This window comes from Pongo pygmaeus, chromosome 1, assembly GCF_028885625.2.
Source record: "Pongo pygmaeus isolate AG05252 chromosome 1, NHGRI_mPonPyg2-v2.0_pri, whole genome shotgun sequence".
NCBI lineage: Eukaryota > Metazoa > Chordata > Mammalia > Primates > Hominidae > Pongo > Pongo pygmaeus.
Window position 1 is genome coordinate 121,264,731 of NC_072373.2, and position 25,826 is coordinate 121,290,556.

The following is a 25,826-nucleotide window of genomic DNA, read 5'->3' on the forward strand; positions in this document are numbered from 1 at the left end:
ACTCAAGAGGAAAACCTATGTGTAAATGATGTATTAAAGCAATGATTTCTGCAGAAAGAGGCAATGGAGTTGGGGATGCAGCGAGGAAAGGTAAATTTCCCAAAGGAGTGTGTGATTCCAGGCAAACAACCCTGTGTTCCACAGCTTCAACTATGCACTTGGATGGGGACAAGGAGGCCTGGCTCTCCTGTGGCCATGAGAGGGACTCTCAAGACAGTAGAAAAAGGAATAGAGCAGAGTTCAGAGAGTAAAGAGGAGATAGGTACAGAAAGGGCCTGTCAGGGTGGGAGCCCATGGGACACAGAGGTAAGACCAGACAGAGGTTAGAGCAGCTGTTGGAGAGAACAAATGGGAGAGAAAAAGCAGTGGGAGAATGAGCTGTCACCATAGACAGAAATAAGAAGTGAGTGCAGCTATCAGCCATAGATGTGATTACCTCTGCACTCTAAGTGTGCAGGCCAGGGAATCTGAATGCCAGTCTCCACTTGCTGAATGGGAGTCTTCTTTTGATGATCTTCAGTATCAGGACAAGGGAGGCATGAATCTGGCCAATGACTTGACGCCCTTGTGTGTTGCTTGCTGAGCCTTCAAGTGCATCATCTTCCAGCTGGGGAGGGTTCTTTATCCCCAGAGAGGGCTCTAAAACCAGCCCTGAGAAAAAAAAACACAGCCAATGGGATCCGCTGGCATCCATGATCTTACTGTGACTTTCTCTTCCACCCAGAGGACATGAAATCAGGAAAGTGGCCTTGGACAAGAAAGTCCAAAGGGTGAGGGGAAGCCGATAGAGTCACTTTAATACTTTCTTTTTTGTTGATCTTTCCTACATTACTCAGTAACGACAAGATTGCCAGGAACCAAAGGCACTGCCAATTCACAAAAATATTCAAGAAACATAGGATTAAGAAACACAAATAGCTTCCAGGTAGATAAGGCAAAGGCAAGGAAATAACACTGTATGTAGGCTATGCTTTGGGGAGAGAAGAGATTACAAAAATCAAAGTTAAATCAGAGCTGGGTTCAAACAGGAGATGGGAATGGAAGGGCCTGGCAGGGTGGCAGCCCATGTGGCACAGAGGTGAGACCAGACATAGGTGACAGCAGCTGATGAGAGAAAAGAACCAGGAAGACTAAACCTAGGGAATTTACAAAAGTTGCATCATTATATGATCTACTACATATATATACACACCCTATATAGCATACACACCAGATATACATAGTCACACATAATAGGACAAATGGTACAAACACATATATCTGTACACATTAATTTAAAGAAAAAAATAGGGATTTGTGAGGGATTGAACATAACAGTAGAGTCAATATTCTGGTCCACTGAAATTGGAAAAATAATTGGAGACATGAGAAGAATGAGAAAGAATAGGTATGGGAGAAACAAATGACCTGGTAGACAGCAGGGAGAAATCACCAGGTGAAGGAAAGTGTTAATGAAATGAAAGTCATTCACTCTGTCCTCTTACCTAGAGCCTGGTTCAGGCTCTAGACTCCAGGGAAAGTGAGCAAGAGGGAGTGTGTCTGAGCCAGTGGGGTGAGTCTTGGCTGGGGGTGTGAGAATCCACAGAGAAGCAAAAGAGAGTTCAGTGCTAAGAAATCAGTTTAAATAAGTTATCATGGCACATGTCAGGGACTGCGCATTCCCCGACACTCCCTGAGCACCTTCCATGTGTCCTCTCCATGTGCCCAGATGGTGCTCGCTGTCTCACGCAACCCTCCCTCCCCCTGAGGACAGGGGTTCCCTCATTTCTCAGCTGAGGGCATCGCCTGACAGATGAGCACCAGGCGGCCCCAGGGGCTCCAGGAGGAGATATTGAGTGGGATGGAGAGTGAGAAGGAACACGACTGAGGATTTTAAGGTAATCTGAGCAGAAATGGATCCCTGTGAGACGGAAACTGAGGACATGGCCGCAGACATGAGTGGAGAATTTGAACTAAATGGAATTTCATAAAAGAGACTGATGTGAACACTTTACATGTGAAAGTTGCCCTTTTATTTCAAAAAAAGCAGAAAAAACAGCAGAAGAAGCTGGACATGTCAGGAGACTGAGTGTGGGCCCAGGATTTACACTGTTATTCAATGTGCCTCATAGGTTGTTATTGAAAGTGCCTGACAGGGGAAAATTGGCTTCATGAGGGATGGGGAAGGAGAGGAAGAAAACTGGCAGAGGAGTCTGTGTGAGAAAGGAAAGGAACAGGGGCCCTGGAAAGCAGAGATCTTCATAACTGCTCTACCTCAGAGGAGACAACATCCGTGAAGTCACTTTCTAAGTGTAAATTTAGCAGAAAGATAAAAGGATTAGATAACACCTACTGATAGGTTTATTGGGCAATTCTTATGGAATCAGGCCCTTTGGAAATTATGATTGCAGGTAGATATTATTCTTCAGGTATCTCAGATGAGGGAACAGAGATATAAATAGCAAAAAAGACAAAAACCTTGGCCAAAGTCAACAAGCAGAAAGTGGCAAACCCAGGACCTGAGAACAGATTTGGTCCGAAGCTCCAGGCCTTTGCTCACCTCACTGGGTTGGAGCATCGTGGATTTCAACTGGACCCTGAGGAAGCATGGGAGGCCCCATTCTCTCCTCCACCCACAGCACCGTACCACCAACACCTGGATTAGAGCTTCATGACGCCGTTTCCTTCCCTACCTTGGAAGGGCCATTGGTTCCCAGAATCAGCATTGGCTGAGAAGCTGCAGGTGGTGGAGGAAAGGCCCTGCTGGGGCAAGCCATTCCCACAGTGGAACCCTTGATCCAGCTGTAGTCGCAGACAATTGGGCACCAGGGTGCTTGGTTCCAGCTGTGCCTGTGAAACTTGCACCTCTGACAGGTGGTGGCTCAAGTCTCCACTCCAAGTCCCTTGGGGACAGGCTGCCTCGGTGGGAGCTGAAAGGAGAAGAGGCTTCAGTAGGAACAATCTCAGTTTTCCCTTTGTTAAGCACTCCCAGAACACCCATCCCTGATGTCCCTTCTCTCAGTAAAGCCACCCAGTGACCCACGCCACACAGACAGACACCATGTAAATGCAGGCGACGTCACCTCTCCTGCCTGTGCCTGGGGACGCTGACATGGTAGGGGCCCAGGATGGGGTGTCCCTGAGGTGAAAAACCTCTGCTTCAGCCCAGAGGGCTTTGGATTGTCTAACAAGACCATCCTGATTATTCTGTTATTATTCATCTCTATCCTGTGCCCAGAGGGAAAGTTCTAGAGAGGCCTCAGAGCACAGGAGAGGACTGGTTATTTTTCTCCACAGACAGGGGTGTAAGAACAGGTCAAGAGTCAGAGCTGCGAGGCTTTGAGAAAGAACCACGAGAAAGGGGGCTGGGATGCTACAGACCAAACACTAAGTGAGGCAAACTTTTCTGGGTTCGGGGACATTTTGAATTTCCCATTGACTATAATGGTTTGACCCCCTACACACATATCCATCCTATTGCCATATAGTGGGTGTCAGCAGACATAGGCAATGTAGGAGAGGGACCAGTCCCTTCCCGCAAATTCAGGGGCCACAAGTGCTACAGATCAGCATGTGCGCGGTTCCTTAGGAAGGCAACACAGGACACGATCCTCACATTACCCACTCCTCCAGTGGGGTTTGGGTGGCACCCCTTAAACAAATTATTTCCATTTCCACAGGGAGAGGAATACACATTCTGAGTGGACTAAGAAAAGACTTCCAATGACCTCCCGCCAGTCCAGGTCGGGCTCAGGATGGGGACGAGGCCTGCAGACCGGATCCACGTTGCTGTGGGGCTCCTCTCTCTCCTCCCCTCTCTACATCTGCATTCTCTCCAAGGTTTTCTAAGTTTTCTTAAAAATGTCTCATTGTTCTCAGCTCTAACATGGAGATGCCACTGCCCACTTGGGAGTGTCCCTTGATCCCTGAATGGGTTATAGCAGGACAGAGCTTGCTTGCAAAGGGGCAGGGCATACAGCAGGTGCAAGGTCAGTGTGTATTTTAATTGTTTCATGAATCACTGTGATGCTAGAAAAGCATTTGCTTTTTTGAAACTCAGGGAGAAATGCAAAATGGGAAAGGGGATGGTCCCAGTATGAAAGGCACTTACTGACCAAAATAGAATAGAGGCCAACATTTTTTGTTGCTAGTTTCTTTCTTTGTGTGTGTGTGACACAGGGTCTCACTTTGTTGCTCAGGCTGGAGTGCAGTGGTGCAATCGTGGTTCACTGCAGCCTCAACTAACCAGGCTCAGGTGATCCTTCCACCTCAGCCTCCCAAGAAGCTGGGACTACAGGTGTGTACCCCCATGCCCTGCTAATTTTTTTTTTACAGATAGGGTTTCACCATGTTACTCACACTGGTCTCAAACTCCTGAGCTCATGCGATCCACCTCCTTAGCCTCCCAAAGTGTTGGAATTACAGGCGTGAATCAACACACCTGGCATTTTTGCTAATCTCATTACAACATAAGCCAATACACTGGGGGACATCACAGAGTTACTTGCTCTTATTAGAAGATCATGTAATGGGTAAAACCCCCAATGATCCACATGAAATTCCCAGAATTGAAGTAAAAAAAAAAAAAAGAGAATGAGCAAGAAGAAATGAAAATTGAATTTTCTTTTTACACATCCTGTGAAGCTGCTATCTCAAGGGGCGATTGCTGAGAGGATGGGTTTTCTGGACATCGTGGGGACAGGAACTACTCTGCTTTGCTCATCGGTTAGGCCAGAGCCTCATGAGGGACACTAGTTGTCGATGGTTTTCATGAGAATAGAGCACTGAGACCAAAACTTGATTGACACTACAAACCCACACATGGAGAAAACCACTGGAGCTCTGCAGAGGATGCAAGCCTGGCCACGCATAAAGGAAGGGTTGCTGGACTGCGTCAGTGGAGGGAAGACACCTCAGAGGAAGCAAAGCCGCAGTCTCCAACCTTTTTGACACCGGGGACTGGTTTCATGGAAGACCATTTTTCAGGCACCAGGTTAGGGGGGATGGTTTTGGGATGATTCAAGCACATTACATTTACTGTGCACTTTATTTCTATAAATATTATATTGGAATATATAATGAAATAATTATACAACTCACCATAATCATAGAATCAGTGGGAACCCTAAGCTTGTTTTCCTGCAACTAGATGGTCTCATCTGGGGGTGACAGTTACTGGGAGACAGATCATCAGGCATTAGATTCTCATAAGGAAAACACAATCTAGATTCCTGGCATGCACAATTCACAATAGAGTTCGAGCTCCTGTGAGAATCTAATGCTACTGCTGATCTGACAGGAGGTGCAGTCCAGGCTGAAATGCTCTCCCACCACTCATCTCCTGCTCTGCGGCCCAGTTCCTAACAGGTCATGGCCCCATAATGGCCCGTGGCCCCAGGGCTGGGGGTCCCTGAAGAAGAGAATCTAGCTTGGGACACAGGAATCATGAAACAGGCCTCCAAATAATTGGGCAAAACTCCCAGCACATGTAGATGGCCAGAGAAGAGATAAGGACATGGAGTTAGCAAGATAATTTCCAAAAATAGAGTTGCCCTATCTTAAAGAAGGAGGTCTGTTATATAAATTTCTCCAGCTGAACTACTGTGGCTAAGAATTTGCAATAAGCCCTCACCACTCCCTTCTCTGGCCTGTTTTGATAGCCACAGCCTGCTCCTGTGAGAAGAAGCCAGGTGACAGAGGAGGCACTTGGAACAGGAGAAGAGGAAATTCTACCCAGTGGATGTCTGTGCTTAAAACTGGATCCAAGAGCCAGATTCAAAACAAGCTCAGTGTATAGAGCCTGCTGCAGAGATGGTCTGTCTCAGCTGCACAAGTTACAGGAAACAAAACATATAGAGGCTGCCTGGGAGGATACTGGAGCTTTGTGACCTCCAGGGTGAAGTACTCACAGACTACATCCAGAGCAGAGCAGGCAAGCTGATCCTCCAATGAGGACAAGATGCTGCTATAAGGCTGGTGGCAGTCAGACACGTCATGGTGAACTGAGGGAGTCAAGTAAACTTCATTCACGGAGTCCTCTGGGACTTCCTGCTCCTTCACCTCTGGCAGCTCCTGGCTGAGCGTGGGGTAAAGAAGACAGAAGATAAACACCAGAGAGAACCAACACCCAGCTGGTTCCATAGGGAGGCCCTCAGGAAGACCCAGAGGAAGCAAAGTACATTCCCCTGAGAGAGATACAACCATCCTTCCCTGTCTCGAGCAGGAGACAGAGCATGACAGGCTCTCAGTGCACTGGGCAGGCAATGAGCTAGGGAGGAAGCAGATGGAGTGATCCCTGTGGGGAACTGCCAGGACACAGTGAGTTCGGCACTTTTGCATACATTTTGTTGAAATTAGCATCAGTGGCCAAATGAATACAGGCTCTTGAGTCTTCACAGACTTCCTGTATCCTCAACAGCTCTTGTTCTCAACATTGTAGCATGACATGATTTCTTTTCATTCACTTCCCTGCTGTCGAATACTTGCAAACATGGTAATGCCAAAGAGGCAGACATCAGATGTGCAACTCAACTTCACTTTAAGCAAAAAGGACAGAAAAGGGGACTGCAGAAAATGTCTGTGATTGATCAGTTCAACAGAGTCAACTGAATGCAGAAGAATTGAAAGGAATTAATAAGGAAGAAATAGAAATACAGGTGTACAATGAAAATAGTCAATCTTATCAATACGGCATTTCATGGTTGGCTGAACAGCTGGAACAGGTATATTCAGCACACTCTGATTTTCCCTGCATCTGAGACTCCAGATATCAACACTGAATTAACTGTCCATGATTCCTCAGAGTTACCTGGGGCATGGTGGGTCTTGGTCTTCTACCTCCTCTTGATCTTTTTAAATTTCTGTAAATAAATTCACAAAGGGACAGACAGATTAAGCAGGTTCTCCTACACACATAAACAATCCACTGTGCAATCCTAACATAGAAACGTCAGTTTCCTCAGTGGGAGAATAGGACACCGTGAGAGAAATATTCCAGGAGGCCTGAGGTCCTGTCATGAGAGAGATGCCTTGGTTTTCTTCCCTGAGCCTAGGAATGCAATCTCCCTGTTCTCCCAGATCATTATCCCAACATCACCTGTGCTGATTTTGTGCAAACAGTTATGCAAATTTTTCACACCAGTTGAAGGCAAATACCCCAGCTGCTTTCTAGAAGGAAAACTGCAATATTCAGCCTTCAATCATCAAATACTCACGTTGTTCATGGTTACAAGGATTTTAGACAATGAAATTAGAATGTAGGAGGGAATCTACAGACCCTTGAATGAAAATGAATCTTTGGTGATACAAAGAGACATTGGCTATTCGTGACATCTAGGAGTGACAAGGCCCAATCTTGTTTCTAGAAACATAACAAAAGGTAATGGACTGCTCAGCTAAAACAGGGTAACCTCAAAGACATAGAGAATGAGGCTAGGTTCTTTGAAACTTGGGTAGTATCTTTAATGAAAAGTAGACAAAAATGCCACTGGCGTTGGGCAGGCATAGAATCTCATAGGACATGGTTGGGGAAAGAAACTTGTAAGGAACACAATAGCTGGCAAGACAAATCTTATTCAGATTAAGAGGCCTGACAGACACCTGTTGGGCACGTGCTGCATAGGTTGGTGTGAATTTGTCAGTGTCGTGACAGTGGGCGCAGGGTGACACAGGCATGGTCTGAAATGAAGAAGAGAGCAAAGCTCACTGACCCACCCCATGTCTGTGCTTCCAACTTGATTTTTGATGCTGATGCAAATCATCCTGTGTCTGTGAGTCATGCCCACACCAATGACACATCTCAGTCCAGCCAGGGATGTGAGGTGCAAGGATTACGGAGTCTACTTGGGACACCAATTGGAGATTTATCATGTTCACAATGGAGTACTCACTGTCTACAAGAGCCAAGCTGACTTGCTTGTCTTCAAAACAGTACAAAGTGCTCCAGTAAGGGTGGTAGGGGTGAGTCAGGTCAGGAAGGATGGAAGGAGTCAAGTAACATCCATCCAGTGACTCCTGGGGGACTTCACGCTTGTCCATCCTCAGCGGTCCCCTGCTGAGCCTGTAGGGTAAGAAGGACTAACGATTAATCCAAGGAGTTTCAGAGCCCTAGCTGGATTTCATGTGAGGCATGAGGGAGTGATCGCAGAAAACAAATGGGTCAACCCATTAAAGAGTTAAATATTCTCTTCTTCTTGGTGGGCACAGTGTGGTTGCCATGGGTAGGTTGCAATACAGAGAGAGGGAAAGAGAGAGATGAGAACGAGAAAAGCATCAGGTGCTCAGCAAAGTGGCCAGATTTTGATTTTCTGAGGAAGGAGACTGAGTCTCTCTGTATGGTAGAGTCGTGACTTACCGAATATCATGTCCCATAACAGTGGCTTCATTCCTTTCTTTTAAATGATGTTAAATTTTATGTGTAGTGGCCAAGTAAACATAGGTTTTGAGGCATAATCGTATCGTCAAAATCGCATGTCATCAAGTCCTCTTTCTCTCAATATTGTGCACGGTATGACAATAATTTTTTCTACCTAATTTCCTTGCCTTGAAATGCTCACCACTGTGCTAATGCAAAACCAGCAGAAAGCAGATACGGGTCTCAGGCTGGTTGACACCATAAGAAGAAGATACTCACTTTAAGGAAATCTGTGTGACTGATTAGTTGTTCACAAGGTGAAGTGGTTTTATGTACTGAACTTGAGAAGTTAATAAGAAATGGCAAACATTACAAGTTTCACAATGAAAATGTAAAACATGGTTAAAAAGGATCATTTCTGGTTGGCTGCAGAGATGAATTAGGTATATTCAGGACTTTCTGGTTTTCTGTGGAGATGAGTTTCACAGATATCAGCCCTGAATAGACAGCCCCTGATTTTTCTCAATTACCTGGGAGCAACTGTTTCTTGTCCTTTCACCTCTTCAAGATCATTTTGCTTTTCTGTAAATAAATCAAGAGAAGACCCGCCAGATGAACTTGATCACATTCATACATGCACAACCTTGTGTCCAAACCTACATAGGGGCATAAATATACTCGGTGTGATCACAGGCTATTGTGAGAGAAACTTTCCAGGAGGTCTGAGGGTGAGCCTTGTAAGAAGTCACTAGGTTTGCTTTTCTGAGTCATGGAGCAAATCTCCCTGATATGACAGGTCATCATCACAGTCCCTTCTGTCTTGAGTCACAGCAAACTGTTAACTAACAGATTACTAACAGATCCTGGGGATCTACTTTAATGCTTCCTAGCAGGTTACTGCAGTATTCAGCATGTTTCCTTCTGATAAGCTGTTGTCAGTGTTTTTGTAGAATTTACATTTAGAGGGACAGATTAAATCAAAAGAATCTCTAATGCTACATGGAAACATTGGCCTTTCATATGGCAGGGAGTTCCAGGGCCCAGCCTCCTTTCAGAGAAACATACAAAATTTAATAGTGGTGTTCATGTTCTGGTACTCAGAGACTTCTTAGCTAAGACAAGCCTACTAAAAGTGGAGGGAGTCTAGCCTGAGAGAAGTGAACGAGGGTAATGACAGCTCCAAGAATATAGATAAGGCTGCCAGTGGCCTTGGACAGGCAGAGAAACTCAGGTTGTTTGGAGGGGAAAATTAGATTTCATGTGAGATGACAGATTAAATCTAAATCAGGAGGACTGGTGGATATATCCTTCACCCATCCTACAGAGGTGGGTATGAATTTGTCAGGTCAACCTTGGGTACAGTGATTTGCCAATGGGGCAAAGATGAAAGACAATGTGTGGTTTTGGACTAGAATGGAGCAGAACTCTGACTTATAGGATGCCTTCCTTAAAACTCAATCCTAGAGCCTGATTCTAACCAGTATATAAGCATAGTGTCTTCCTGAAGGTATGACATCTGTCATTATGGACAAATTGTGGGGTGCAAAGAATAGGGAGCCTACCGAAGAAGCCAAGTGGGGTTTCATCCCATTTGGAATTGGAGTCATCCCTGGCAACATCCTGAGCAGAGCAAACTTTCTGTTCATCCAATGCCAGGAAAGAGACTTCATGATGCAGGTAAGAGTTGGACTTCTCATGGTGTCTAGAATGAGACAAAACACATTTCTCTGGTAAGTCCCGCAGGACTCCCTTCTCTTCAGAATCCTGCAGCTTTCTGATGTGCCAGGTAGGATAGAACGACAGAAGATTAGACCAAGACAGATTCAACATCATAGTATCTCAGGTGATCTGATAGGACACAAAGGGAGTGGTCACAGAAAGCAAAGGGGGATCTCGTCCAAGAGAGAAAAATCTATCCTTCTAAATGTGGGGTGGAGTGTGACTGTCCTGGAGACACAGCAAACATGAGCAGCAGGTGCTCAGTGCACTTGCCACAAACGAGCGGCTGCAGGAGGACCCACAATCTCCCAGTAAACTAGCATCAAGCATCATGACTTGCAGCACTGAGAACTAACCCGGGACTTCACTTCCTTTACACAAATTGCGTTGACATTACATGCAGCATCCAAGTGAACACAGCTCTTGAGGCATTCCCAACGCACAGATCCTGTGTTTTTAAGGTCCCCCTTTTTTTTTCAATATTTTGACATAGTATGAAATTTTTATTTTTAATTTTCTCGACTGCATTCAAATACGTGCCAACATGCTGTGAGAAAACATACAGAAAGCATACGCGCATCTCACCCTGGAGTAGCCTCATGGGGGACCACAGGTGAGGTCACGAAATCCCTGAGTTTGGTCAGTTCACCTGGTTCAACTGATTGTAGGTTCTTACGCTTGAGAGAGATTAAGAAATTGAAACCTATTCAAGTACCACAATAAAGAAGACAACATTGTTAAAGGGGTAATTTGCAGTTGGATGAATGGATGAGACAGTTCTGTTCATCACTTCCTATTTTCCCTTGATCCGTGGTGTCCAGATGTCACTATTGAACTAACAGCCCACAAATCCACAGTTACCTGGGGGGCACTGGTGGTTTCCCCTCCTCTTCCTCATGATCATTTTGATTTTCTGTAAACAAATTCAGAAGAGCAGGTCACAGTAAGGAAATCACACTTCACACAAGAGCAAATAAGTGTCCAGTCATAGCACAAGAACATAAATATCCTCAATGTAAGAATGTGACATTTTGACAGGATCATTCTGACTTATTTTCAGAAGTAGATGTGCCTGCTTTCCAGACCCATAGGACAAAATCTCCCTCATCTGGTAGATCATAATCACCTATCCTCTGACCTAAGTCTGTGCGAACAATTAAACAAAACTTTTTCCCCAAGATTTTCAGAAATTGCCCTAACCACTCTCCAGAAGTGTTGTTGCAATAGTGATTTATCTCATCATATATCATGGTCAATGAATGGTTAGAGAAATTTGTATAGGAGGCTGAACTGACGGATAAATTCTAACAATCCTTGCATAAAAAAAGAGTCTGCGGTGCTACACAGAAACCTTGACCACTCATGGGGTGAAGAACTCAGGGCCCAGCCTTGTTTAGGGAAACTTATAAGCAAGATAAAGGCAGAAGTGTTTCTGTCCTGCTTTCAAGGTGACTGCTTAGCTGGGACAAGCTGACCTAAAGGAGACCAAGCCTGGGGCTGAGAACAGTGAATCCACAGAAACATCTCCAAATACATAGGCAAGACTATCAGTGGCCTGTGACAGGCATAGAAACTCCATGGACATTGTTCAGGGACACACATCATTATTGCATGTGACAAGAGACATAGGAACCGAGCCAGGAGGCCTGACAGATACCTCCTGTACAAAGGTGGCTATGACTTTATCACACCTGCCTGTGGTCCAGTATGCTGATATTAGGGCCAGGAAGACAAAGTCCATGCCATGGGCCTAGGAGGAGAGGAATGTTCTCTGACCCTCAAATAACTGTGTTTAATATTCCATCATAGTTTCTCTCTTTCTTTCTTTTCTTTTCCTTCTCTCTTTCTTTCTCTTTCTTTCCTTCCTTTCTCTTTCTTTCTTTCTTTTCTTTCTTTCTCTATCTTCTTTCTTTCTTTCCTCTGTCTCTCTCTCCTCTCTCTCTCTCTCTCTCTTTCTTTTTCTTTTTTTGAGACAGAGCCTCACTCTGTCACTCAGGCTGGAGTGCAATTATGGCTCACTGCAGCCTCTACTTCCTGGGCTCAGGTGATTCTCCCATCTCTGCTGCCTGGGTAGTTGGGATGACAGGCACGCACCACCATGTCTGGCTAGTTTTTCATGTTTTTTGTAAAGATGGGTTTCATCACATTTCCCAAGCTGGTCTTGAACTCCTGAACTCAAGTGATCCACCCTCCTGGGCCTCCCAAAGTGCTGGGATTATAGGTGTGAGCCACACACCCGGCTCCATTATACTTTGTGATTCAAACCAATATGTATGTATACAGTCTGTCCTCAGAATTGATCTTCCTCAGCCTAGACAGAGCTAGGACGGACAAAGAATAGAGAGGCTACCTGGGAGAATGTTTAGAGCTTCCTCCTCTTCATCATGAGAGTGTTCACTCTCAACAACCAGAGCAGAGTCAACTTCGTGTTCCTCAAATGTCATTTTGGTGCTCCTGTGAGGCTGGTTGGAGTTAGAAGGGTTGTGACTATTTGAACAAGTGACAGCACATTCCTCCAGTGAGTCCTGAGGGACTTCCTTTTCTTCAGTCTTCTGCACCTCCCTCATGAGCCCAATGGGACAGAGATGACAGAAGATTAATCCAAAAGGCATTGCACCCCAAGAAGTCCTAGCTGGTTTTGAAAGGAGGCTTAAGAGATTGGTCCCAGAATGCAAAGGAGAGGTTCCTTTTAAGAGGGAACAGGCAATCCTTTTCTGTCTGCAACAGAGCGTGGCTTCCATGGGAACCAGAGAGGAAGACAGCAGCTAGTGATCATTGCACTGGGCAGATAGGAGCTGAGGAGGACGGAGACTTAGCTGTCTCTGTATGTTACAGTCTTGACAGCACACACAGAGAACCAAAAACAGCTGCCACATGGTGTGTCTAAGCTGGGTTGTAGTTAACATACTGTGGCCATGGCTATACAGGTGTTTGAGCCATTGTAAACTTCACAGATGGTGTGCCTTCTAGATTTTTTAAAAATTTTAATATTGTGATACGAAATGTAAATTTTCTTGTCTAGGTACTATATTTTGTGTTCAACTTCGCTAGGTGCTTCCTATTTCCTCTGCTTGTTGCCTCTCTGCTATTTATCTTTCCTAAAAAGAACCTAAAGACAACTGTGTAGAAAGCAGCTTTGTGTCTCCTCCTGGCTTTCACTACAGGAGAGAACAGGTCTCCTCTGTGTGTGCAGGAGGTCCCTAGGGATGGTGAGTTCATCTAGGGTGATGCTTACAGTCACCATGAAGACGATGGACAAGCATGTTAACAGGGCTATTTCCTTGTTGGGTGAGCACATGAAATCAGTGCACTCTGCAGCTTTCTTTATCCTGCATCTGGAATCTGTGACTACCTTCACCTCTCTTTTATTCTTTCTGAGACCTTTTTCATATTTTACCATCCATTACCTGCTCTTGATTATTCAGTGTTACCTGGGGGCAGGTGATTCCTGTACTTTCTCAACCTCCTCATCTTTGTCGTCTTCATCCTCATCTTCATCTTCATCAGTTTGTGCAAATACAGATATGTCCATTGAAATATTTCCCACTTCACTCACTGCAAGCACAGTGAGCCCTATGTGCACAGAGACATAGACATCTATATGTATATGTCCACACTGTACTGAAAGCTCTCATGTTTTATCTCTAAAAAAATGCCCTGGCATGTTTTCCTGATCCATGAGGCAATGCGTTTCTGATCTGGAGGGTCACCATCAAGATGTGGCCAAATATTGAAAATACCTTTTCCTCTTCATATCACTGGAGGCTTGTCCAGCCTCTCTCTGAACTTCAGCAGCTGTCTCCCCAATCCTGCCACAGATCTGATTCCTAGGCACAGGCTCTGTGTACTGTCACAGCTTGCATTTAGAACCTATATCTTTCTCTTAGAACAGGACAAACAACCTTCTCCCACAGTATTCCATACATTAGGGACTTCATGGGCCCTCCAAGTGCTTTCCACTGTGTTAACCGGGGACAATCTCTCCATGCGCAGTGCTCCAGTCTGAACCACTTCCTACCACCAAACGCCACCACATCAAGTGCCTTCTCCAACACCACACAGCGAGGGGCTTTATCTCATTGTAAATATAGTCATAAGTGTTCCCACATTTGAATGCAAGAGACAATTTGTTTGCCTTTACAAATTTAGAGACAGAAACCTAGGAAGGATAAATTAATCAGTTGCCCACAGTTGCTAAAGACATTGCTGAAGATAGAGCCTGGGAACATTGATTCTTAGTTCAGGGCTCCTTTCACTCTAACAAGCTGCTTCCTGTCACAGCCTCGTTCCTGTCCTTTAAAACTGGACGGATGCTGCCTCTTGCTCCAAAGATCACATTCCGTCAAGAAAGGAGGATACATTTGCCATTGTGTAACCTCCCCTCCATGGGTTTCCCATCTTTGTTCCTACTCAAGATATTCTGATCATGTCATGGTCACAAATGTTTACTGGAAAGAAACACTACCCATAAAATTGTCATTGTGGAGGTGTGGAGGTCCGGGGACTTTCATAAGCCTGGAGCTGTGTGTCATCAGGGCCCGTGGCCACCTTACCTGGGCTCAGCTTGTGGACAAGGTGCTCTGCCAGCCTGTGCCCCTCAGCCAGCTGCTCTCGGAGGTCCTGACCCTGGGACTTGTCAGGGTCATCAGGAGTGAGGAGGGTTTTGAGATGCTTGTTCAGCCAGCGGGAGGCATCTCTCCCTTCCCGTAACTTCTCCCGTAACTGGGTCAGCTCTTTTGCCTGAGAGTGAACCAGGGCTTTATATTGCCTAAGGTGAGATATTAGAGAACATTTAATAATGGAAAGGGATGAGTGATCAGTTCTAATACTGCAACAGAGGTTTCTGTGAGAATGTCCTCAAGGAGACCTCCAAGCAGAAGGTCAGAACATGTTTGGGGAAATGCCTGTGGCCAAGAGAAAGAAGAATACACACACACACACACACACACACACACACACACACATATACACAAACACACACATATACACACACACACACACACACACATAGCCTTCTGATACATAAGAGAGTGCTTTTGTAAGATCATGCAGATGTTCCATTCATCTTTTTCTTCTGTAAGTCGGTGTCTTCCTAAATCAGTTCCAAAAGGATGTCCTTTGAGTTCCTCACTTTGGCCATGGGCATCTCTATGTGAAAATTCACATAGTGCATCTTGCAGTGACTAGATACAAAGCCATGCACAGAAATGTGGCCAGGTGCAGATGGGATGAACTGGAAAGATGAAAGAAGAAAAGAATGACAGGGTTAAGAAGGCAATATTGATTGAACGAATGAAACACCACAGTCAGTCAGGAGGTGATTCTGACTAAGAGTAAAGGTGGTGGTGATCGCACACCGTTCCGAGTATCCTAAATGCTTCCGAGTGGTTCACTTTTTTTGGTTTATTTTGTGTTATGCAAATTTTACCTCAACAATTAGTGGTATTAAGAAGAGAAAACAAGGCTTAAGAAACAACTACAACCCATAACTTACTAAGATGAGTGTTCTGTTTTATAAATATTTGTGTGACATGTGCCTGCCATGTAAATGTCTGCCCTTGTCCTGGCCCAGCTCAGCTCTTAGTTCTCCCAGCTGAGTTGCTGCACTTCAGAGATTCACACCCCTGCCCATCTGCCTGCACCCAACGGGTGAATTCCTCACCTGAATTCCTCAGCTTGCCTGAGCTTCTCTGCCAGCTTCCCCATGAACTGCAGTTCATCCCTCACCACAGAGTCTATGATGTCTTTGTACTCTTCACACTCTGAGAAAAGACAGACACGCCTGCCTCAGTGGAAGGCAGGACATGCTGCTGGTGTCACAGCCTATAGGGCAGGCAGCAGCATCCATCCCAAGGATGAAAGCAGCCCCAGTACCAGGCTCCAGGCAGGCATTTCCACATCTTTATTTATCAACCTCCCAACTTTCTGGCATCTGATACTCCCCAACTCAGGGATGGAGAGAAAGAAACTCAAGGGCACATCAAGTAACTTGACAAGATGATTCACCTGGAACAAGGCAGAGTCAGAATTCACAGCCCCTGAGGTCTGACTCTGAATCCTGGGCCACTTTCCCAAGCCTTGTAGCCTCTCCTGTAAAACACTGCCCTGGGGCATGAAGTAATGTTATCCTGTACAGTTGGAAAGACCCTTAGCACTATGGGACTCATGGTTTCCCTGGTACTGGATATTTCAATCACAATCATGTCAAACATTTAAAAAATCATATCTGGATATAATTGCATAAAATATGAGGCACAAGACCGTGAGGCTATAATAGAAATATGCCCAAGTACTAATAAAGTTTGAATTAAGTTAGAAACAGTAGAATGAAGAACTAACAGATAGTGTTTACTCTGTTCCAAGAACTGTTCTAGGAAATTTACAAGAAATAGGTCATGTTATTCATTGCAGTAATTTACAGAGGTAGGTATTATTATAGTACCCAATGAGCAGATGAGGAAACTGAGGCACAGAGAAGACAGGCAACTTGGATGGAGCCCAGGAGACTGGCCCAGGGTCCCTGCTCTGCACACTACACTGCTACCTCCACAATGTCTTATGTGCCATCTTTCTTCCTCTTTAGGAATAAGAGCCTGTGCCCCAGGAAGCAGCACTTCCCTCAAACCGGGACACTCCCTGCTTTGAAGGGTGTCACAGATGCCACAGTTTCTGTTAGGAGCAGTCTCTTCTTTAAGCTCCTTGGAGTGGGTACTCTGAATAGTTGCCATGTTTCCCCCAGGGTCCCCTGGATGGAGCTTTGCCTATTGGGCCTCAAAGAAGTTTGAACTGAATGGAAGTTCATTAGTCCCAGACATTTAGACCAATGGACTAGATGTTACTTGTCTGTAGAACCTTATATGGTACAGAGAGTATTCTCATAAACATGATTTAGCCTCTTACTGAGGAAAACAGGTGGTTCCATGCCTGTGTCAGAAGACAATAAGTAGGATTTTAACTCTAGTCCCACCTCACACCAGACTGCAAATGTGGAAAAGTTGCTAAATACTTTGTGCCTCTGCTTTCCATGTTTAACAAAATAAGGTTAAAACACCCACTTCTATTTTCCTAGAAGTATGGGAAGGATGAAATTAATTTCGATGAAATGACTGTTCAGTTTCTCAGAACACAGGCGATCATTCACATGTTCGTGATGGTGAATCTATAGAACTTACTGTATTTCTTCAGCTGGTAGGCAGTAGCTTGAGATATAAGGAATTTCTCTCTGAGGTCTTGGAACTGCTGATTGCTCTCTGCCAGCTGGGAGCGCAATTCCTGGTTGATTTCTAGGATGTTCATCTCTGGCCTCTGGCTCGACAAAGAGTCGGCAGATACCACCATGCTGACATTTGTGGCAGAAGAGGTAGAGCCAGGGACTGGGGAGAAGAAACCCAAACACATGATGGGTCAAAAACTAGTGAAATCAATTAGGTTTAATCAGGACTGAGAGATGACAACAACTAGAATTGTTAACTTACGGTTAAGAAAAAGTTGATCAACACGCCACAACACTTTAGAGTCCTTAACCTCAAAAACAGGGACCAGGATGCCTGAGCTCAGAGCTGAAGGCACTGCCTGTAGCTCCGACTCTGACAAGAGTGAGGGAGGTAGCAGCCAGCGTGCCAGGTAACGGTCTGCAGTTGCAATAACAGAATTAGAAGGTGGGGGTGTCATGGAATCTTAGGAGCCCTGCATTCCAATTGCCCAGGCTGTGCTGAAACACTAGGCCCCCTGGTCTCACCTGAGGGTCACTGATGGGGACCATTTCTTCAGCAGTCACTCTCAGTATTTGTGCACCCTTGTGACAATGCCACAGGCTCACCTCTTTCCCAATACGTCTAAGCATATTCCTCATTGTTCATCTCTTGTGTGTATAAAATCATCAAGGTAGGGATAGTTTTCCAGAAGGTTATATTTTCTTAGTGGTAGTTATGAAGTCACCCCACCTTCATTTTAAGGTAAAATGATCTTAATGTTTTTCCACAAGTGAAAGATATCAAACTTTTAGTCTGCTATGATACCCCTCTGGGTCTTCTGCAGTTTTTTCTGTATCAACTGAAAATGAATGAATAATTCACTTTTAAAAAATATTTTCTACCCTGTGTCAGTATTCTTGTTGCATCCCATTGTTATGTAGATTTCTTTTCTCTTACTGGGGCAGCATCTTGGCTTTTCATTACACTTAAGACCAGTTTGACATCCCTATGTCCAAAGCTCTTCCTGTATGTGTGGGTTGGTTTGCTTTTTTAACGTCACTGAACACTCGTTTCATACTTCTCACTTATGAATATCATTCTGGGCCCAAAATAGCTCTTTTCAAGGTGTCAAGTGATCAAAATCATTTGTATATATCCCCTGAAAGCATGTGTGACCATCTATCTTGAGCAGTCTTGTAAACCTGTATCTATTTTGTTGTTTTCATTTAGTTTTCACATATATTGAAAAGAACAGGGCCATGAACGCTTCTTATGGAATATTGTTGGATATATATACATTTTGAGTTGCTCTAAACAATTGATGTGTGGTTGCATTCCACTAACAGAACCTGGCAAGATCAAGCTAATGGTTAGGGGTGGTTGGTGATCCTCAGTGTTCCTGTGCAGTAGAACGTGAGTTTGAGATGAGAGGGATGAGTAGGGGAGCGTGATCCCATGAACCACCTCTTCACTTTCTCAGCTTCCATCCTCAACTAGGTTTTGTGAGGCTAGAACTTGGGAAATTGTCCTGTAGCCCAGGTCTCCTAAGTTTGGCTGGTGGACTTGCCTGAGTTGAGGGTGTGATGAGTGTGACCACGGGCTACCCAGCATTCATGTGGAAGTGAAGGGAGGAGCACTGGATCAATCCTATTGGAAAGCATGCTTCTCAGCAGCCCGCACCATCCTCCAACTACACTGTGTAATGACAGTGCCTTGAGATGTAGCAAAGGCTGTAAATAAATCTATTTTCTGGTGTGTGTGAGACCTGACACCATATGGGAGGAAGAAAAATTTGCAACATTTCTTCTTTTTAAAAATGATGAAACTGCAGGTCAGAAAGTTATATGGTTTACTTGAGGTCAACACAGGGATGAGTTTTGAGCACTGCCAATAAAAGCAATCACAATAATTATTCAGTAATTATTCACAGAATTCATATAATTCAGTGAATATTCATATAATTATGAGTCATATTAATTGAACAATTGGTACCAGGCATTTTCCCCAAAACTGCACATATTTAGACAGTGTATTTTCATCATAATCCTTAAGGTAATGTTATTATCCATAAGAAACAGGTAAGAAACCTGAAGAAGAGGGATAGCAAATCATGTATTTGGCCATATTTCCATTTTTTTTGTTTCTGTGATTCTGGCAGAATGGCCATATTGAGTCAAGGGAAGAGTATTCATTACTGTATCATTTTCCAGAACAGAGATGTGCCTTCCTAGAGTATTTGGGGTCAAAGTTTAGAAGTGTCTGCAACCTTGCTTTGACAGTATGGGAAATAACCTCTATTACCTGGAATTTCACTGGAACTTTGGAATATACAAGAGAAGTATGACACTTGGGTCTTCCCTTGGTTGTATTTAATTCACTCTTCTATAGGATACCAATGATTCTCAGTAAGACTTTTGCCTTTTTGTAACCATGATATATGTATTTTATGGGGAAGATTTTACTCTTAGCTCTATTTAGAAAGAGTAAATATAAGCTATGGTTTAGGTTTTATGCCCTGGACTTAATATTTTTCTGTTTTCTGTTTTGAGGTTAAATTCTCATGTAAATAGAAAAACACTCGTTATTACTTACAAGAGCAAATTAGTTATTGGTTTGAATTTCTGAAGTCGAAGCACAAACTTTTGTTTTTAATCTTTGTTTGTCCCCATCAGCACTGCTCATTTTCTCTCAGTCTGACCTGGCTGTGTCCTGCACTTACCCTCGTCCTGCTGAACCATTTCCATGCACTGTCCAATTCCATCAGTGACTCAGGCTCTTCCCAAAGCTCCCTGAAGTGGGTCCAGGTCTCAGGATGTCAGACACCTTCCAGACACAAAAGCAAGCCATACTGTAGAGCGGGCAGCTGGGTTCCAACCTCCCTGAAGTTGGCAGTGGTATCCTAGGGCAGGAAGGAAGGCTTTCCCTTTTTAGCGGGTCTTTTCTTCATGTCTCAGTGCCTCTGATCTAGGGAACACAATTGTCCTGAACGTGAAAGAACTTGCTAAATTTCTGGTTTCTTGTTAGGTTGCTAGAATAGATTTATAAGAGTTCCTTGTTTACCCATGTCTGCTGAAGTTTGAATTCTTAGCAGTATGATTCCTTTTCTTATAAGTTGAGCAGCTTGGAGAAAACTGACCCTGTTGCTATGCAAAAAGATGTAAACTTAATTTCTACTCAAAGCAAGCTTGAATTTGAAACTAGGGCTTCCACTGTTTCAATGTTGGACTGTCACTAACCCAGCCATGTGTCCCAAAGTGCTCCTGTCTCTGCCGTACTCAGGAAAAAGATGGAGCCCAGCAAGCCAGGTCTCCTTCACTTCCAGGTTTCCTCAACAGTTTTATCCACTTTAGAGACTGCATTGAATATATTCTTGTTCTGCTTTTGTGTTTGGGCTTTGGAATGATGTGATGCAGCTCAATGGTTCCTACCCCCAAGTTGATCAGAGTAAGAAACACCTGGAAGGTCAGTGCAAATACAAGTTCATTGTCCTCCTTGCAGGGATTCTGATTCAGTGCGCTCAGGTGGGGCCTGGAATGTGTTTGTTAACATGACTCAGATGTGCAGTCAGTTTGGGGACCCTCTGATACCATGGACGTTACAGTTTATGGGATGATTCTGTTTTGCCGATGACAAAACCAAGGCACAGAGAGTCTGTAACTTGCCCAAGTTCCCTTTGCTGTTGGTACTAGAGGCAGATCTCAGGAAGAGTCCCCCTCCCCCAATCCCCTTTCCACATTTTCCAATTCAGTTGTGTGGGTCCTTTCCAAGTAGGTGTTTCTCTCCCCTGTACCTCATTTCTGCAAAACAAACAAACACACATTAAAAAAACAAACAAACAAAAACCTTCTTGAATTCAATTTGTTTCATTTAATACATTTCCTTACAACATGCAGTCAGCATTATATTCTGGCCACTTACTATGAGTGTGAGATGCTTTTATTTTATTTTATTTTTTTTGAGACAGGTTCTGGTTCTGTCATCTAGGCTGGAGTGCTCACTGCATACCCGAATTCCTGGGCACAAGTGATCCTCCTGCCTCAGCTTTCCAAGTAGCTCGAACTCTAGGCACACATCACCATTTCTGGCTAATTTTTTAAAAAATTTTTTGTAGAGACAAGGTCTTGCTATGTTGCTTAGGCTGGTCTTAAACTTCTTTCACTCAGGAACTTTTTATTGAAAAGTCTTTCATTTCCCCAATGAGAGGCACTGGCGTCTTTGTTTTAAAAAACTTTAAATAACTCTATATATGTGAGCATAATGTTTGAGTCTGTATTCTTTTTATCTTGATATACTTCTATATACTTACACTAGTACTATAGTTTTTAAATTATTGTAGCTCTAAATGAGTTTTGAAATCCAGCAGAATAACTCCTACAACTTACTGCTTCTTCAAGACCAACTTGCCCATTCTAGCTTCTTTGATTTTCAAATACATTTTGAAATTAGCTTTTACATTTCTCTAAAAATTCCTACTAGAAACATTAATCAGAATTATGTTGATGTAATATCCTACATCATTGGAAGGATTGTAAAGAATCTTCATTGGAAGATTGTAACTTTCCAATCTACATTGGAAGATTGTAAAGAATCTTCCAATCCATGAATGTAATATATATTTCTCTATTTAGTCTTCTTTAATTTCTCTCACCAATAGCTTTCACGGGCTTTGTACCTGCTTCATTATATGTATTCTTAAGCATGTAATGATTTTGGATATTAATCTCTATTATGTTTTATTGAATTTCATTTTCTAGCAGCTAATTGCTAGTATGGAGAAATTAAAATGATTAAATCAACTTTATAAAGGTATTTATTAAGTACAATAGACTGCATCACTTTAAACTATGTAATCCAATGCATGTTCACAAATGTATACACTAATGGAACTACTGCCATAATCAAGATATAGGAATTTCCATAAGCCCAAAGTTTCTTGTAACCCTTTGCAGTTAATCAATATTTCAACCCTCCAGTTCAAGGAGCCACTGTCACTTTCTGGCAGTGCATTTTTAACCATTTTCTACAAATGAAATTATACCTGTGTTCTTTTGCATCTGCCTTCTTTCATGCATTGTATTAATTTGAAAATCCATCCATGTGAGCATTTTCATCAACAGTTAATGCCTTGTAATTGCTGAGTAGTATTCCTTTGTGTGGCTACACCATGTTTGTTTATACATTCACTTGTTGTTGGACATTTGTGTCATTCTAGGTTTGGGCTATAATGAATAAAGTATCATGAGCATCCACATACAGATCCTTGTGTGGACATAGAGTGTAAATTCCTAGGAGTGGAAGGACTGTCCATCTGATCTGTACATGTTTAGTCTTATAAGAAACTGTTAGCCAGATTTTCAAAGGAGTTGTACCATTTTTCATTCCCACAAGTATAGGACTTCCAAGTGCTTTATATCCTCACCAACATGTGGTATTTTCAGTCTTTTTAATTTTAGCCATTCTCATGGACATGTAATGGTATCTCAGCATTGTACTGATTGATCTCCCTGAAGACTAAAGAGTTGAGCATCTTTTCATTTGCAAATTGACCATGCATATATCTTCTTTTCTGAAGTATCTATTCAAGTCTTTTGAGAAATTGTTTCATTGTGCTGTTTATCTTATCAGACTGCATTATATATATACTATTAAAAAATCTTTTGTTGGCGATAAATATAATTTCTCCTATATTGTGGCTTCTTTTTATGTTCTCTTAATGTTCCCTGTTTTGGAGGTAAAGATAGATAATCATAAAAAAGGTGATTATGTATATATACATATAAGTATATTCATGTCTAAGAATAATTTATTAGACATATATGTAAGGATCTATTTCTGAGTTCTCTTTTCTCTTCCATTGATATATGTTCTATTTTTTTCAACAATACACATGGTCTTGATTTCCATGGCTGTAGAGTAAATCTGGAAATAGGTAGTGAATTCATTCACCATTGTTCTTTTATAATATTGCTCTCTTATTATTCTTGATCACTGACATTTTCATATAAATCAGCTTGTAAATTTCTACCAAATTGCCTGTTGGAATTTTTTGTTAGAATTGCATTGCATCTGGAGATCAATTTGGGAAGAACTGACTTTTTAACTATAACAGCTCTTCTGATCCATGACAAGGTTTATCTCCCCACCAATTTAGTTTATATATATATATATAATTTCTCAAAGCAATGTTTTGTAGTTTTCAGTGTACTGGCTTTACATAAATTTTGTTGAATTTATTTCTAAGCACATCATGTATTTAGATGTTACTTTAAATGAAATTGTATTTTTATTTTATTTTCCAAACACTCATTGCTAATATACAGAAATACAACACACTATTTATATTGAACTTATATTCTGCAACACTGCCAAACTTGCTTAATAGTTTTGGTATATTTTTGTAGATTTCTGGAATTGTTTACATACATAATCATGATCTGTGAATAAAGACAGCTTCAATTCCAGACAGCTTCAGTTCTTTTCAATCTTTTCAATGTTTCTATTTATTTATGTTCTTACTTTACTGCATTGGATAACATCTCTAGTTTAATTCTGGATTGAAAGAGTAACTGCAGATATTCTACCTTTTTCTCTATTTAATAGAAAGCATTCAATCTTATTAAGGTTACCTGTGGGTTTTTCAAATCTGACCTTAGCAGGGTTGGAAGTGTTCCCTTCTGTTCTTACCAAGTTGAGAGTTTGTTTTTGTTAATGATGAAAAAAGTTTTCAATTTGCCAAACGCTTTTTCTGTGTATGTCAAAGTAATCACATGCTTTTTCTCTTTTGTCCTGATAATATACAGAATTTTATCAGTTTTTTAAAATATAAAAAGATGTATTAAATCAAGCTATGGCAGTTTTAAAATAATGTTTTAAACTTTTAGCAATTATATTGATATATAACTTACATGCAAAAAACTGCACATAATTAAAGTGTATAATTTAAAAAGTTTGAGCATAGTACACATCTGCAATCAGGATTAGTAAATATAGGCTGGGCATGGTGGCTCATGCCTGTAATCCCAGCACTTTGGGAGGCCAAGGCAGGTGGATTGCTTGAGCTCAGAGTTCAAGATCAGCCTGGGAAACGTGGTGATACCCTGTGTCTCAAAAATATACAAAAATTAGCCAGGCGTGGCAGCATGTGCTTGTAGTCCCAGCTACTTGGGAGGCTGAGTTGGGAGGATGGCTTGAGCCCAGGAGACAGAGGTTGCAGTGAGCCAAGAGTGTGCCACTGCACTCCAGTCTGGGTGATAGAACCAGACCCTGTGTCAAAAAAAAAAAAAAAGATAGTGGATATATCTACCACTTCCAAAGTGTCCTTGTGTACCGAGTAATTCCTCCCTCACCTTTCTCCCCACACCTCAGACAACCACTGGTTGGCTTTCTGTCATAATAATTTAAATTTTCTCAAGTTTTCTATAAATAGAATTATATACTATGTACATTATTTTGGTTTGATTTTTTTTATTCATAATAATTATTTTGAGATGTAGCCTTGTTGTCATGTGTATTAGTAGATCACTCAGCTATACTGCTAATATTCCATGTGATGGATATATCACAATTTATGTTATTTATTCACCTGTTCATCGATTTGGATGGCTCTGGTTTTAAAACTAAAGCTTTTATCAACGAATTTGTATGGACATATCCTTTCCTTTCATTTGAGTGAAACAGCAGTATCATATGATAGCTACAGGTTTACTATTTTAAGAAGCTGCCGAACTGTTTTATAACAAGCTTGTAAAATTTCACATTCCCATCAGCAGTGTATGAGTGTTTTTGTTTCCATACATCTTTGCCAGTATGTGGAATGGTGATTCTTTTAACTTTAGGCATTTTACTTGGTATACAGTGGTTTAAATTTGCATTTGCCTAATGACTAATGATATTGAATATCTTATCGTATTGTTATGTGCCTTCCATATATCTTCTTTGCGGAATATCTCTACAAATCTTTTATTCATTTGAAAATTTAATTGTCTGTTTATTAATAAATTTTGAGAGTTCCCTTAGTGTTGCAGACAGAGGTCCTCTATCAGATATATAATTTCCAAATATTTTCTCCCTAAGTGTGGCTTGTCTTTTCATTCTCTTACCAATGTCTTTGAAGAGCAATTTTTAAAAAGTATTATTGAAGTGTAATTTATTGTTTTGTTCTTTTACCACGTCTTAGGGGGAATGCTTCCAGCTTTTGCCCATTCCGTATGATGTTGGCTGTGGGCCTGTCATAGATAGCTCTTATTATTTTGAGGTATGTTCCTTTGGTGTCTAGTTTGTTGGGAGTTTTAACATGAAGGGATGTTGCATTTTATCAAAAGTCTTTTCTGCATCTATTGGGATAATCATGTTGTTTCCAGTTTTAGTTCAATTTACGTGATGAATCACATAACATATGTTGAACCAACCTTGCATCCCAGGAATGAAGCCTACTTCTTCACGGTGCATTGGCTTTTTGATGTGCTGCTGGGTTGGTTTTGCTAGTATTTTGTTAAGGAGTTTTGTGTCTCTATGTTCACCAGGCATATTGGCTTGAAGTTTTCTTTTTATGTTGTGTGTCTCTGCCAGGTTTTGGTATCAGA

The 25,826-nt window shown here is 42.3% G+C and overlaps 1 protein-coding gene across 1 annotated transcript; it reads right to left on the reverse strand.

Moving 5' to 3' along the window:
* Positions 1-445: 445 nt before the first annotated feature.
* LOC129042254 (neuroblastoma breakpoint family member 4-like) lies at positions 446-17,722 on the reverse strand. Its single transcript, XM_054498061.1, is given in 14 exon segments — positions 446-651; positions 2,673-2,909; positions 5,889-6,055; positions 6,788-6,839; positions 7,869-8,038; positions 8,863-8,914; positions 9,895-10,034; positions 10,913-10,964; positions 12,402-12,613; positions 13,483-13,561; positions 14,605-14,819; positions 15,714-15,813; positions 17,224-17,424; positions 17,527-17,722. Coding segments are annotated over 14 exon segments (2,079 nt in total).
* Between the last annotated feature and the right edge of the window lie 8,104 nt (positions 17,723-25,826).